The sequence below is a fragment of the Citrus sinensis genome, chromosome 2, assembly GCF_022201045.2.
Source record: "Citrus sinensis cultivar Valencia sweet orange chromosome 2, DVS_A1.0, whole genome shotgun sequence".
NCBI lineage: Eukaryota > Viridiplantae > Streptophyta > Magnoliopsida > Sapindales > Rutaceae > Citrus > Citrus sinensis.
In genome coordinates, this window is record NC_068557.1 from 1,918,656 (window position 1) to 1,935,018 (window position 16,363).

At 30.8% G+C, this 16,363-nt stretch overlaps 1 protein-coding gene across 1 annotated transcript; it reads right to left on the reverse strand.

Annotated features, from left to right (window-relative positions):
- Positions 1–1,322: 1,322 nt before the first annotated feature.
- Positions 1,323–4,917, reverse strand: LOC102627053 (MDIS1-interacting receptor like kinase 2-like). The gene is made up of 2 exons (XM_052434426.1): positions 2,139–4,917; positions 1,323–1,615 (listed from the first exon to the last, which is right to left on the reverse strand). Exons 1-2 carry the CDS (start codon positions 4,915–4,917, stop codon positions 1,323–1,325), a joined length of 3,072 nt encoding a protein of 1,023 aa, XP_052290386.1.
- Between the last annotated feature and the right edge of the window lie 11,446 nt (positions 4,918–16,363).

A 16,363-nucleotide genomic window follows, 5' to 3' on the forward strand; every position in this document is an offset into this window, starting at 1 on the left:
TAGTGGGTAATGAGACTCATTCACAAACAAAAATCAATTTGTAATAGGAAAATGCTAAGTATCAAGAAAAACGAAAGAAAGACGAGAGAATGAAGCATGTGGTGAGAGGAGAGAGAGAAAAAAAGCTGACATCAGAGAGAGAGAAGAGGCAATTCTGTCGTCCTTCTCTCGTTGTTCTTGATATTTAGCAGCACTCTAATATCAAGTTGGGTGGGTCTTATTGTGGAACCCAATTGACTTGTTTAAATGGCAGGTTTCGACTGCTGAGGTGATGCGCCTGAAGTATACAAGTTTTTCTACGATTTCCCATCTTCGATTTTTTTTTCTAAAAGAAAGAGATTTGGCATCCATTTTTCTAGTAAACAATAATGTTTTAATAAATTGTAATTAGTGATGGAGCCAGAAATTTAATTCAATGAGGCCAACTTTTTAGCCTATGTATTATTTAAAATAAAAAAATAGAGAAAAAATTAGACACTTCAATTCTAATATAGATTATTAGATACTTCAATTTTAATATAGATTATTATTATTATTTCGGAATATAAATATTATAAAATATTTTATACCTAACTTATTATGTTTGAGTTGGTCTGGGAAATTGGAAGTTTGAAACCACCATTTAATATAGTCATCTCCCATTTACTATCCTACGAGCAAAACATAGTAGGATATTTATCAATTAGACAAAAAGTGGTGGAACGAATATTTATATCTAGAGCATCATGAAACAAATTATCCATACTACTATTGCACCAACCATGTTGTTTGCAGAATTGTTTGGGAAAGTTTTTAGGTGGCAGAAGGGTAGAGAAATTCTGATCCTCGCAGGAGACATAGAGCTGTCTGAACACGGAAGGATAATGGAAAAGTTTGAGGAACCCAGTGGGCCTTCAAGGACACTTATTGCATCAATACAGCCGCGCTGAATGCATTAGTTTGACAGCTGCTTCGCGGGTGGTTCAGAGTAGAACCCTTCTAAGACAAAGCAAGCCATTGCGCGTGCTTATGGGCCCGGTCAGCAAAAGATGGTTCATGTGTATCAGCTTTTGGCATCAGGCACACTCGAAGAAGACAATTATCGGAGGACAACTTGGAAGGAATGGGCGTCTCTTATTAAATTTAGGATTGCCTCTAAAGGAACATCAGTATTAACCTTCACCCAACTAACCTTAGTAGACGTAAGAAATTCTCTCTAAATTCAAATTCATATTTATTTCAACTTTAAAATATTTACATTCATCACAAGTTTCAAAGCTATCATATGAAGAGTAATAAATAATCAGAAAAATAGACTGGAAAAAAAAATTGACTTGGCTGATTTATTTGCATAATAAGTTACAAACTTCTTTCATGGTTGGTCTAGCTTCTGGATTCTCAACTAAGCATAAAATGGCAACCTCCATAATTGACCTCAGTTTGTCCGTAACATCACGAGACGGAGTTGGAAGCCGATGGTCCAAAATTTGATTAACCTCTATGATCATGTTGGAAATTGAAGAAAAAATTGTGGAAACAAAATCTCCTGGATGATAACCCTTGATCACTTCCAATGCTAAAACTCCAAAACTATACACATCATATTTTTCAGTAGCCCTCATTGTGTAAGCAAGCTCTGCAAGTTGATAGACACGTATCATAAAGTATACAAGTAGTATCAATAAATAATAAATGGTTTATCTCAAATAAGAAATAATATATGCTTGGGCAGATTCACACAACGGAAAGATGGGTGGATGTCCAACTCGACTTTGTTCGTTTTTTATATTTCTTTTTGCAAATGTTGTATTAGATGTTTAAATATAAATAAAATTGTAGTTTACAAAATACATTAATATATTAATCTTTATTTTTAAAAAAGGAAAAGGATAGCGATATTCTCCCTCATTTGATAAAATCGTTATAGAGATCTTTTAATTTTTATAAATGGTCACACAAACCCTTTTTTAAGATATATAGCCTCATTTTCTTTTTAAAACTAGTCAAGCAAACCTTCTTTTACGGTATTTAGGTCTCAAAAGAAGTATGTGTGACAATTTTAAAAGTAATGGGTTCTCCCTGACCATTCTATCAAAGCATGAGATGTCTTTTATTTTTTTTTCCCCAAAGAAAAATATATGAAGGCGGAAAATGCATACCTGGAGCAGCATATCCTACTGTGCCTGCAAATTCAGTCCAATTAGACGAGTGTGGCTCGAGAAATTTAGCAAATCCAAAATCTGAAACATGAGCTTCATATTCAGAATCAAGCAAAACATTCTTGCTTGATATGTCTCGATGTACAATTGGTGGGATACAATCATGGTGCAAGTAGGACAAAGCATTAGCTACACCTTTGATCACATTCATTCTCTGATTCCAACTGAATTCTTTTGCTGCTGCATCATCTCTAAGGATTGTGGTCAAGCTACCCCTAGCAAGATATTCACAAACTATAAATGAGTGTTGAGCATTAGAACAAAACCCGTGAAATTTAATAATATTTCGATGTCGTATCTCCGTCAATGCCAAAACTTCATTCAAGAATTCACTCGGATTCGCCGTCTCATCGGAAAACAGCTCTGCTTTGAATTTCTTAACCGCAAAGATATTCCCAGAAGGCAGCTCTGCTTTGTACACACTTCTTTGTCCACCTTTTCCAATGCAATACTTCTCGCCAAAATTACCTGTTGCTTTAGTGATTTCTTCATACAAAACCTTCCCATTAAAATTTAAAACCGAAAAAAATCCGAAAGGGTTGGCAGAGCTACTTCGTTTTTCCTGTGGGTCCCTCTTTCTTCGTCGAAAAAGGAAAAAGAATCCAATCAAACCAATCAACAGCACAACCATTCCTAGGATAGGTAGTGCAATTACAACCCATTTCTTTCTGAAAGTTTGTTTGTGAGACGTGAAAGCATCACAAGATGGTAATGCCTTAAAATTGCCACACAATCCTTTGTTCCCTTCCATTAGACCGTTTTTGAACGCTGTGCTATTAGGAATTGGTCCCTGTAGCTCATTATAGGATATGTCAATCCATGACAAGCTACGCATTTCTTCAAAGCATCTTGGAATGAAATCAGAGAGGTTATTGTGGGAGAGATTCAGCTTCTCCAGGCTTTCCATTTTACAGATTTGAGGTGGTATCTCTTCCTGGAGAATGTTATGACTCAAATCTAACTCTGAAAGATGAATCAACTTCTCAAATTCAGTTGGAATTTTATGGCTAAATTGATTGTTGCTTAGATTCAAGTAGTGCAGCTTCAACAAGTTTCCTATACTCATCGGAATCGAACTACTCAATTTGTTTGCGGACAAATCGAGGTATTGAAGTTCGGTTAATGTGCCAAACTCTAGAGGCACGCCTCCAAAGAGTTGATTCAAACTCAAAATTAGTTTGTTTAGAGAAAATAACTTTACCAATTGCACTGGAATTTTACCAAAAATGTGATTTGAAGAAAGGTCAAGAACTTGTAATTTGGATGAGTCTCCAATCTCAGGCGGTATGCTCCCATAAATATTATTCATTGAAGCATTGAAAGTGCCTAATTTTGAAAAGTTTCTCCAATTAAATGAGATTTCACAATAAAAATTATTTTGGCTGAGATCCAGGAAAGTGAGATTTGGATGATCACCAAAAGCTTCATACACCTTTCCATAGAGATTGTTTTGGTTAAAACGTACTCTTTCTAGGCTTGTTAAATTTCTCAAACTTTTAGGGATTGGACCAAAAAGATGGTTTTCACACATGTTTAATAAAACCAACCCAGTGAGATTACCAACTGAATGAGGAATAACCCCACTAAGATGATTTGCGCAAAACTCTAATTTAGAAAGAGACTTCAAGTATCCTATTTCCTTAGGAACAAAACCGTAAAGTCTATTGTTGAAAAGGGATAAATTTCTTAGAGAGCTAAGATTACCAATTGAAGGAGGAATGACACCATTGAGTTGATTTATGTGCAACCCTAGTGTCGAAAGAGACTTCAAGTTTCCTAAAATGGGAGGGATGGAACCAGAAAGTGAATTATTAAAAAGAGACATCACAGTCAAGCTGCTTAAATTACTCAAAGAAAGAGGGATTAAACCACTAAGCCGATTTTCACTCAAGTCTAGTTGGAGAAGAGACTTCAAATTTCCTATAACCGAAGGAATAGGACCTGAAAGTGAATTTTTGTAAAGAAACAAGGTGTCCAAGTTACTTAAGTTGTCTAAAGAACATGGAATTGAACCATTAAGTTGATTTTGGCTCAAATCTAGAGTTGAAAGAGACTTCAAGTTTCCCATAACAATAGGAATAGAGCCAAAAAGGGAGTTATCATTAAGATACAAAAGAGCCAAGTTGCTTAAGTTACCCAAAGATGAAGGGATCCTACCAGAAACATTGTTATGACAAAAGACAAGCTCATTAATAAGACTTAACTGACCTATTACTGGTGGAATTGTGCCATGCAACTGATTCACGTCAAGGTAAAGTCTCCTTAATTGATTTAGCTTGCCAATTTCTGGTGGTATTACCCCAGATAATTGATTATTGCCAAGATCAAGATACTGAAGCTTGGAGAGGTTACCGATTTGAGGGGGGATGTTTCCGAAGAGTAAATTGAAGCCTAGGTTAAGCTTCACAAGATGAGGAAATGATGAGAATGAAAAATCCTGAAACGTACCATTTAAACCCAAAGTGCTCAGGTTTATACGAATGACTCTGCTTCTTGCATGGTTACAAGAAATTCCAAACCAAGAACATGGGCTTATTTTGGTTGCATTAGCAGGATAAAGTGTCCATGATGACAACAAAGAGGAGTTAAGGTTTTGATTTTGAAGGCTTGTTTTCCAATTGAGAAGAGCATACGCTTCTTCACTAGAATCAGAAGTAACACTATGTGAAAATTTTAACAAAAGAAATAGGATCAGAATATTGAAGATTGGCAATCCCATGTTGTTTATGTTATTGTGTTTTGCAAGCATGTCATGAACGAGAACTTGACGTGTATATATATACACACACATCCAAGCAATCAAGACTTCAAAACCCTTAATTCTTTAGTATGAGATTAACGTAGAAACATTTTTCCACATTTTTGACGTAAATAAGGTGGAAAAAAGAATTTATTTGATTAGAGAAAAACTGTCTGTAGAATCTTTTCAACAGTCTAAGAAAATTTCCAACAACTTGGGACTAATGCACTAAATTTATCAAACTATTAATTTTAGCATTTTGGTCCCAAGTTAAATTTATAAGGTAACATCTATTGCATTTAAATTTATAAGATAATTCTTTCTTTATATTCTCAATTCTCATGCATTTTTTCTGTCATTTCTAAAATTTTTGCTCTCTTTTGCTTTAGTGCTTTTCATATGTTGATGGATAAAGCTCATTACGTCTCTCCTAAATAGGTATATCTTTATTTTTAATTAATAAACTCCCCTCATACGTCGATGTTCATGAAAACAAAATTATAAGATAATATGCTATGGCAAAATCTTTGTTGTTTTACATAGGCACCACTTACTCAGTGACAAATATTTTTTGAAATATATTCAACTAGCTAGGCTCTCAATCTCAGAAGTATGATTAACAAAATCATAAGCTGCAAAAATACAGGCAGGTCAAAGGCATTAACTTACGTGTTGGCTGTAGCATTGAATAAAAATATTTTCTCTGGCAAGTTTTAGTCTACCTTAATTTCTAAGTCCACAACGTTATTAATACGACTACAGCTGTGATATATTCGATCAGAAATTTTAGTTCTAAATTTATTTATTTATTGAATAAGAAGAACTCATCAGAATACACTCCATGATCAATCCCCAGCATCACTAATCCATCAAATTGCACGTCCACTTTCTTATCAAGCCTTATCAGAAGAATTGAGGAAAAAATTAATTTACCTTGAGTTATAATCTTAATCTGGATTAAATGAACAAATTTTTAAAAAAGATTTGTAAATATATAACCAATAATTAATTTTTTATGATAAATGTTCATTTGCTTTTTATAAATTTCTGTTAACATATTTATGGACTTTCCAGTCAATTTATTTTCCATTTGGATTGAGACACTTAGGTCCCCTTTGCTTTTGGCTCTGAAATTCAGCTTTCTTGTGAATGATTATTATTTTCCATGTATTTTTACATTTACCACTTAGATCCCTATTATTTTTTTATATTTATGTCCCAAAGTGTTATTTCTCCGTTGTCCATTTCATGAAATAAAAGCTCATTGCAGTCGATCTAAGTCCAAAATACTTAAACAATAAATTAAGTTCTCAATTGTTTGTTCCGCAGGAATTTGATCTAAAATACCTCAAGAATTAGGTATTTTAGATTCAATTTTATATGCAAGGTGTATTCAAAATTATCTAGATATGCCTGCGCATGACATCGAGGGAATATCTATATAAAATAATTGAATATAGGGTATAGCCACATAATAGTTAAACTATCGAGGAACTTGTAATTAAAATTCCCTCCGAATGACTAGACTTGCCAAGAGGTCTTGGTCATTAGGGAAAATAAATGTTTGATTGAGCATTTCTGTCAATAATTCATGAAGGAAAATTCAAAGCCTGGTTCTTTGAAATGGGCCAAGAAATTGAATTAAGAATTAAGATAAAAATTACATGAGAATCAAACACCAGGTCGCAGTTCTAATACAAATATTTGTGTGTTATAAGAAAATAAATAATATTTTATAGTTTATGTATTGATTTTTTAAAATTTTGTGATTAGTAGTTATCAAATAAAAATATTTGAGTAATTAAATTTTAATTATATATTATTATAAATATATGTATGACAGAAGATTATAAAAAAGTAATTTAAAAAATAAATTAAAATATTATATTACTGATTAAGAAGAGGAAATGACGTGATCGTGCAGCAAATAATATGACATGAGCTGAAGAGCGCAAGCATCCTTCCTCATCAGAAAATTGGAAAGGAATCTTTGATCAGCAATAGTTTCCATGTTACCAAACTCTTAAAATTTAAAATTTAAAATTTTCAACGGAGAAAATTTGCCACTAGTCATAGGTGACTTTAAGTATGGGTGAATAAGACGGTTGTCTAAGGCTTTGAATTTTAAAAAGACTTCATTTTTTGAATATTAGTAATAACTCCTCAAATTTTAAAAAGTCTCATTTTTTAAATATTAGTAATAATTTTTTAGTTAATAAAGATTTTTTTAAAAAAAATTATGTGTGGTAGAAAAGCCTATTAGACATCTCTTTAATTAATAATTATCCTATAATTAATAATAATTATTATTTATATAAAAACCTATAATTGGTTATCTTGTTGTTAAAGAGATATAATTAATAATATTGTCTAACTATTAATTTATTCATTATTAGTTTTTCTAATAAAAATAAGTAAATTTTTTACTTTTCAACTTCTTAAAAAAGATCAATTAGTCAACATTAGAATATTTGACTTTGAATATTCATTTTAATTTCTATTAAAAATCTTATAATCTCGAAAATCATAGATGAAAAATTTCTTGTTCTCTTCTCTACAATGAAGATTATTACATGCATTAGTTCATTCAAAAAAGAAAAAAAAATTAGTTACTTAAAATACAAAGTCCATATCCATTATCTAACCATCAATTCATGATCTCAACTTTTTATGTGCTACCATTCTAAATATTCTATTTGAAAATAGTATTGTTCTCATTTATTCGTTTGTTTATTTTGTATAATTTCTAATGGTAAATTTTAGATTTTGTTTTTGAAAATTTTTAGAATCTTCTTGATTATTTGTTGAAATTCAAGAACTAAAATTGAAATGGATTTTCAGCTCTTTTTTGTTTTATTGAGTATTGAAGTTGCTAAATAAAAAGAGGCCTAATTAAAAAATAAAATAAAATTCGCCTAAGGCCCGTGATACTCTAAAACCGACTCTGCCACTAGTAATGGAGAAAGCGCCATACTCTACGATCCGAAGTCACAAAAAAGGTTGCTTTAAGGTAATGACAAAGTGGGATCCAATTTAGAATAATTAAAGTTGTTATCATTTCTATTCCCATTTTATATTTTTAACCTTGCGTTAGTATAGGATCAAGATTCTTTTTTATTCTATGTAAATACATTTCATGTGATTGGTAATTAATAATTGAAAACATAGCTAGGAAGTAAATTTGATCATGCATGAATAAAAATGCAGTTGTGTTAAAATATCTTTCAAAACTCAAATAAATTCAAATTACGAGAAAATTCATGTCCTTAATTATAACCATTGAAACAATCACTAGTTGGATCTATTACTTAGGGTTGGCAAACCTGGGTCTCGGTCCAGGTATGGCAATGTCGGACCCTATCTGGATATGTTTTTTGGCCACTTGAGCCAGGCTTAAAAAGCCCGGCACTTGGCCGGGTTTTTTAATCTGAGTTTTTAAGCCCATAATTTATATTTTATAATATTATGTATGTATATATTTTTAATTTATTTTATAATTTTATGTATGATGGGTGTCGAAGCCAACAAAAATAAATTCATACTCTAAATAAATTGTGTATAGTGATTGAGCAGAGTCGTGTGCACAGAGATCGGTAATTATTTAAATCCTTTTGAAACGTAAAACGTAAAATGGGGGAATTGTTGACAATAATAAAAATCAAATTAAAGTAACAAGAATGCAAATTAAAGTTGTAATTCAAATTGGAGAAATCTCTGGTTGAAGGAATTAACTCAGCTTGATTCGACTACTGATCATTGATTCAAATATAGATTATTATTACTTATGAATAGACCGGTTATAACTATTGAGACCCTCTAATAGCCAATCTCTCCTTAACTAGTCGATAACCAAGGTACGACCGTTGGATATTTCCCTAATCAATAGACAACCCTAGATACGATCATAGGATTTAATCAATTGACAGCCTGAAAAACTAGAGAGACCCAAATCCTAATCAACACATATGATGATTCATTTAAATTAGATTGTTTATTCTCACAACACAACTCTCTGCTATGTTATTTGTCACAAACATTAAATTCTTCATACGATGAATCCTTTAATTGACAATATATTAAGTTGATAATTAAATAGTGGTCAATTACCTAATTAACAAACATAATCATGAAACTAATTTAGAGAATAAACAAACACCCAAAAAGTAATAAAACAATTAAAGCATAAGAAAGATCTCACAGTAGTGATGAATCAAAGCTTCATTATCCTTCAACCAGAAAAATAGGTTTAGTTCTTCATAGAGAGAAGAGAAAAATTAGATATAGGGTTTCTTTCTTTTTCTCCCCTCCAAAATCCCCCTTTTTCACAATAGATTCCTCCCTTAAATACTCTCTCTCTCTTCTCCTCTAGAATTCTATTTAAAATAAAATACTAATATCTGAAATATTAAATTCGTAATTACAAAAATAACCAAAAATACAAAACATGTTAAACTAAAAACTGCAGGTTCGTAGTTGACAGCACGCGCCCACGCCTTATCAATAAAGTTCTTCTGACGCTCTAAATTTCTCCAAGAGAACAATCATCTTTAAACATCATCTTATACCTCAATTTTATCACAAATCAATAGAATTGCACCTACAAAAGTAAAACACAAGTAAATCATTATTATTAAGTGCAAAATATCGATATTAAGAGAAGTAAACAATGCAAAACTAGTGCATAAATTGCACTCTAACAATGTATGTTTCACTTTTTAATAAAAGTAAAATTAAAATTTTATGATTTTATAAATAACTTGAAATTGAATCTTTTAATATATTTTATTAGCGTAAGTTTTTTAAATTCATTTAATTTTTAGTTTTAAAAAAAATACTCTAATCGTTTTATGTTTGTAATTTATTGAATGAATAGATAATACCATGATTTTAATAAATAAAAGTATAAATATCATGATTTTATAAAATATTCACTATTAAGTTAACCTTTAAGAAAAATTTATTATTACTCTTGTTGTTATTGTTGTTGTTGTTATTAAGTATTAAAAAAGAGTTCTAGTACCGTAGGGTCGAACTTAATAGTTAGTATTACATTATTTTACTATTATTAGTTTATTATTATCAAATATGGACTTGAGCTTAAACTTTTAATTCTACTGAATTTAAGTAGAGGTACATGAACCCCAAAAAAAGTACATAAACTAAAAAAAAACATATGTGCCAATAGCTTGACAATTGACATGCTCTTTTAAAAAAATTAGAAAAAAAAACTTGTCGTGCTTTTGTCGTAGACACGGCACACGACACAACACGCGTGGCCACACGATACGTGTGTCGGGTTATCCTAAGTAACAAAAATTAGATACGGTAAGGCACGACAAGAAGCTAAGCACAGCACGACACGAGGCCACATAAACCTTCCTATAGCCCGGCCCATTGGCCATCTCTAAAGGAAATTAGGTAAGCTCTTTTGATGTCATCTTGATACGTGAGAATCAAATGTGATTTAAGATACAAGAATGGGACCATTTTGTGGCTCAAAGGTCTTTTATTTGTCTTTGTTTGCTTTTCCGTTATTGAATTTTCTTTTAGAGTAATAATGTTTGATCCTTTCAATTTATCTCATTAGTCCTATTTTTAAATTAATTATATTTTTTTCTAAATTATTCTTATGAAAAAATAAAAACTAATTAGAAATAAATATTATTTTTTCTTTTATTTTTTTCCTCTTTCAACTTCACATTCTCTCCCGGGATCACCATTCTGAGTTGCTCAGTTCTTATCAAATTGAGCTGCAGGGTTCTATTTGGCTACGAGTTTCTATAATCGTCAACTTCTGAATTATTCAATTTTGTTAGTTGCTGGCATTGGAGGAGTTTGCATCTGATGGATAATTATCAACTACAGGTTCTTTTATTTGTTTTAGAACTTATTTTATTCAAGACTAAAAAACATATTAGCAATGAAAGAAGATCACATCAGGACACGTAGATTTGATCAATAAAAAGCTATGGGTTTTATTTTGAAATTTGAAAGGAAGCCATGGGCATTACATGCTGAAAATAGTTGGTGGTGAACAGTAATAATGCCCAGAGAGAGTTCAAATGAGAGAGAGAAAAATAGTATTTTTATAATTTTTACAAGGGTAAATTTTTAAAGTAATGGTTCAATAGAACAGTATGGGGTGAAGAGATAAATTATGAGGACCAAATATCATCATTCTTCTTTTAATAGCTAAGAGAGTGGGTAAAACCCAAATTCAACTTTTAAGTTGTAGCTGTTGTGGAAAAAAAACTATAATTATGAAATAAACATTAATAGTGTGTAGTAAACATAACTTTTAAATAATAATTTTGACAAAGATAATAAAAATATTATAAGTTTTTCATCATAAAAGTAGATGATGAAATCAACTTAATTTCAAAATTACAGTAGTTAGTGTTTACCAAATACTTTAATGTTATATTTTTTAAGTTACAACTGCCCAATCTTAATATCAAATAAGGCCTAATTTTTGAGTTCCTAACTCCTCTAAAATTAATTCGAAATGGACTAAATAAAAATCACTTGATGGTAAGAGCAAAACAGCATGTATTTTCAGTAGTACTAGTTTCTTAAGAAAATGTTTTTCAGATCGATTAAATACTTTATAAAGCACTTCATGAGAACTATTTTCCTTGATTCTTTCCCTCAACAATATGGTTGAAATATCTACTTGTAGCTTCTTGATTATCTCTGGTTTATCTTTTCTATATATGTATTGTTCATCTTTACATAAAGGTAATTTATGTATAGTTATCCTATTACTATCATGCTGTGCACATAAAGTAGCAAGCAACTTAAAATAGTGATTTATTTTAACCATTTTAAGGTCAAGTATAAGTTATTGAAAAATGTATGGAATAAGTTGTGAAAAATGAATGATATACGGATTTAAATGTCATTATTCTTTAATTAAATCAAATAGTGGGATGAACTTAAAATAGTCTCCTGGCCCTATCACATAGCAGCATGTAGTCCAATTGAAAAACCAGAGTGGACACTGGACAGGCCCGATACTGTGCCATTACCGCCCGTATTGAAGAAAATTTCAAGATAAGATATAGCTGCCTTGTCGACGAAGAAAACGTAGCTCGACCCTTAGGTCATGTTTGGTTTGAAGAAAAAGGTGGAGAGGAAAAGAGTGGTATGGAGAGGAAATGAGAAGAAAGGAGTGTAGAAGAGTAGTGAAATTAGATTTTGTTGTTTGGTTTGATATAAAATTTGATAAGGAAATAAATTATAATTTCTTTTAAGACAAATTTATCATTTACCTTAAATATTAACCTATTTATATTAGCAGTAATATATATATATATAATAAAATGGCGGTCCGATGGCCGGCGGCGGAGGTCCGGTGACTTTCCGGCGAAGCCCGACAGTTGTCCGGCGGTGGTCTGACGAGGTCCGCGCGGTGATCCGAAAAGGTCCGGCGGTGGTCCGACGATGTCCGGCGACTTTTCGGTGGAGCTCGATTTATAAAATTAAATCAATAAAATAAAATAATAAATATTAATTATTAATGACATTAAATAAGTTAAAAAGTTGAAGGGTAATTTTGGAAACTTTAGTTTTTAATATAGGAGGAATTTAAATTCTTCACTACTTAGTATGGAATTCAAATTCTACATTATGATGGAAATTAAATTCTAATAGAAATTAAATTCTTATACATTTTGTCAAACTAAACAATGAAAATAAAAAGAGAATTTAAATTATTTCCCTCTCTTACATTCTCTCATCCCAACCAAACACCACCTTAATGCTTAATTTCAAAGGATCACGTTTTTTTCTTTTTTGACTGCACCCCTTACTTTCTTATGTATTTACAGTTTATTAAAATAATTTCTTTTTCCTCTTTCTTTCACCCTCACCTTTACAATCTTCCATATTTTTTTCATTTTCAATTAAACCTATAATCAACCAATTACAATAAATAAGAAAGATGTTGACAAGCTATTTCTTTGTCGCCTTAAAATTCATTTGCTCTATAATACATAAACAATAATGTTTTGTTTATGCACACTCTGTTTATCATCTACAATGAAATTAAGATGTAAGTAAATTGAATTTTTTTAATCTTTTATTATGTGTATTCTTCTCCTTTTCTCTTTTATGTGTCTCTCCATTTTCTCTTTAAATAATCTAACCTAAGGCTTTTGAATAATTAGTTTATTGTTATTATTTTTATAAGTAAATTTTTTGCTTATTATGTCAATAGGTTTATTTTTCAAGGAAAAAAAATATTTTCACAAATGACCAAAAGTGAGAGCATTAACAAGAATTCAAAATTCATCTTAGTTTTTATTGTCTTTGTTGATGTATTTGGCATATTTGGTCTCTTAATTATAACTTGTGAGAGTAAGTATTGTAACACAATGATGATAAATTGATGATTAGTGATTTTTATTAAGAGTATTTGGAGAGCAAGAAGTTGGTGCAAAATTTTATAAACTTTGACTTTTCAAAATTTTCAACAAACAATAGGGACTAGATTATTAATAACCAAATAAACACATTCATGCCCTTGAAATTACTTTTGTGTTAGATCCAATGGTGATAGCACAAAAAGACAAAAAGAGAGGTACAGTGCACTCGTTGTACCGTAGTTGGATTCAATTTCAAAAGCTAATTATAAGTACTTTAAATTCCACTTCTAAAAAATTTAATACCATCTACTTTATTTTACAATTAGAGTTTACCACACCGAAATTTTTCTCTCTTTAAAATTTATTACTCTTTCAGGTCCAACCGTCCAAGTACCTTGCAACTACCACAACTTTGTCCTTTTCTAATGGGGCAAATAAATCTTATGGAAAAGTTATTAAATGGGTAGAGATGTGTTTAATCGGTTATTAACATTGCAATCTTAGTTGGCTATTGTAAAATTATAAAAATCAAAAGTTTTAAAATATTTACACATATAAGTTCATATTATTTTATATTTTTAAACTTTGATCCATTAACTTAATTTAATCATAAACATGAGTAATATTACAAGGACAATTATGTAATCTCTCACGAAATTTTTTTAAAAACATGAAAAAGTGATACGTGTAAACACTATTTTTTAATATAATATACATATAATATAGAATAATAAATTGAATATGTACTAAAATATAAAATTTTAATAAATAAAAAAAATTTAGAATAAAAAAGGGTAAAATGTGAAAAAGTATTGGCTGTAATACTCTATTATTTTATCATCACAAAACTATACTTTTTACCATATTTCCATTTTCAGTATTAATTGAAATATTAGTCCATTGTACATAAACATGTTAGTGTACTTATAAAATACTAACATTGCCCTTTAAATTTAAGGGAGCCATCTTAAATTTTTAAATGTATCTCAATAAAATCATATGGAAATATTGAAGAAAAGAATAATTTAAAAGGAAGTTAGTTTAAATTTTTTAAAAAAAAATTTCAAAAGCTCTTGAGCTTTATGATTCTTGGGAATTATCCATATTTTTTGGACTTGTGAACATTTGTTTTTATAATAATTTATAATTTATTCTTGATAAAAAATGATCGAATAATAAATGTAGTAGTTTCTAAGTAATTTTTTAAATCTACGGTAGTTGCTTAATTTCTTTTGCACTGCCCTAAATATTTTTTGAAATGACTAATTAAGGAAAAGACCCTACGATAATGGTTGTTAGGATGCAATGTCCAACATCGCTAAATCAAGGCTTGGCATGTAGGCTTATAAGCACTACCCAATGTATTTGTAAAAAGTTTCTATTACTTGGAAGAAGACGAGACCCATGAAATTACCCAGCTGGGAATGATGGGCCGCCGTGGATGTTGGTTGCAGATCGTGGTCAATGTTAGGATCCAATACCCCAAATCCTTAAATTAAGGCTTGTAAGTTGTAAGCACTTAAGACTCTCTCCTTACGAGTTCTAACATTCCATATCGCTAAATTAAGGCTTGGCATGTGGACTTGTAAATTCCCTCTACTTACAAGCCAACTTTTAAGGATGAGTTCCACCCAATGTGTATGTAATAATTAGTATTAGAGTAGGCACTAGGTCAAGTATGGGATCGGTATGGTGTAGCTTCGTGACCATTAATGCAGATGGGGCGACCTCGAGAGGGTTGTTACCTAGAAGAAGACGAGATCAGCGAAGTCACCCAGCTGAGACTGATGGGCCACCATGGCTGTCGATTGCGGAGCAGTAGAATGTGAGGATCCAATATTCCACATCTTTAAATTAAGGCTTGGCATGTGAACTTATAAGCATTTGGGCAAGCTAACTATTGAAGATGAGTTCTACCCAATGTGTTTGTAATAGTGATCTTTCAAGTTGACAATCTTGCAACAACACCGTCCCAAAAGGCCATATTTCTTGTAATGTAACTAGATGCGTAATCACTCATTGTTACTTCCTCGACATCCCTCTCGGCCATTATCGTCCAAGAGTCAAGAGCATTTGTTAAGCCAACAATTAAAATATTCTTTGCAAATTTCATTTTATCCAAAATAGAACTTATTAGTTCCGGTTCTGTTTTTAGTTCACTTTTGCAATTTTGATTCTTACTTGTTTTTCTTTGTTTTTTTTTATTGTCGTACTGTAAAAAAAAATTCTATTCTTATTATATAGTTTATTGTATTTAGATTTTATTTTTGAATTAATAATTGAATAATTTTCTTTGGTACTTAATTTTTATTGTTTTTAATCTACTACAAGAAAGATCATGGAAAGAAGATGATGAAATTGAAATCAGCAAAGAATAGGATTTTTTGAAACATTTTTTTTAATTTTTTAATAATGTTTAGAACTAAAAATCTGAACTGGAAGTGATCCGAAATTTTTGCTTCGGTGCTTTTTTTTTTTTTTGGGTTCATTTAAAGTTCATACCGATCTAAACCGGAATTTTCGGTTCATATTGAATATCGGTCCCCACTAAACCGACACCCACCCTTAGTGTGGATACACGGTGGATAATGTTTTGTTGCCCAATTGAAAAAATTGCTAAGGTAGAGATTGTTAGGAAATATATCTCATTTTTCAACAAAGATTTCGTACAATATTTTCTTCTTTAGAAAGATTCCTATTTAATGAGTAAGTAATTTTTCTATTGGGACTTAACTTATTTAAGGTATAAGGAAAGGAATATTTATTCTACAAGAAATAATCAATATATATAGAGAGGTTGAGTTTACTCGTTTGTATAACACAACAATCAGTTTCGTTGCAAGTAGACAGTTTCTAATGTGAGAAAAATGATAGGTCCATTGAGAGATTGATGTTATTGGGGTTTTAGGTGTAAGGAAAATACTAGAATAATTGTAACAATTTTTCACCTAGTAGATTTTTCTCTTGTCTGCCTTAGCAGCCGTAGTTTTTCTCTTGTTAGGAGTTTTCTATGTATATTCTTTTGTTGTGTAATTGATTTTATTTTTCTATATATATAT

What these genes read in the sequence shown, in the direction of transcription:
- LOC102627053 (XM_052434426.1), bottom strand. Translation starts at nt 4,917, where the DNA reads ATGGGATTGCCAATCTTCAATATTCTGATCCTATTTCTTTTGTTAAAA. An exon ending in AGTAGGATATGCTGCTCCAG is followed by an intron (nt 1,616 to 2,138) that starts GTATGCATTTTC and finishes ATCAACTTGCAG; the next exon opens with AGCTTGCTTACACAATGAGG.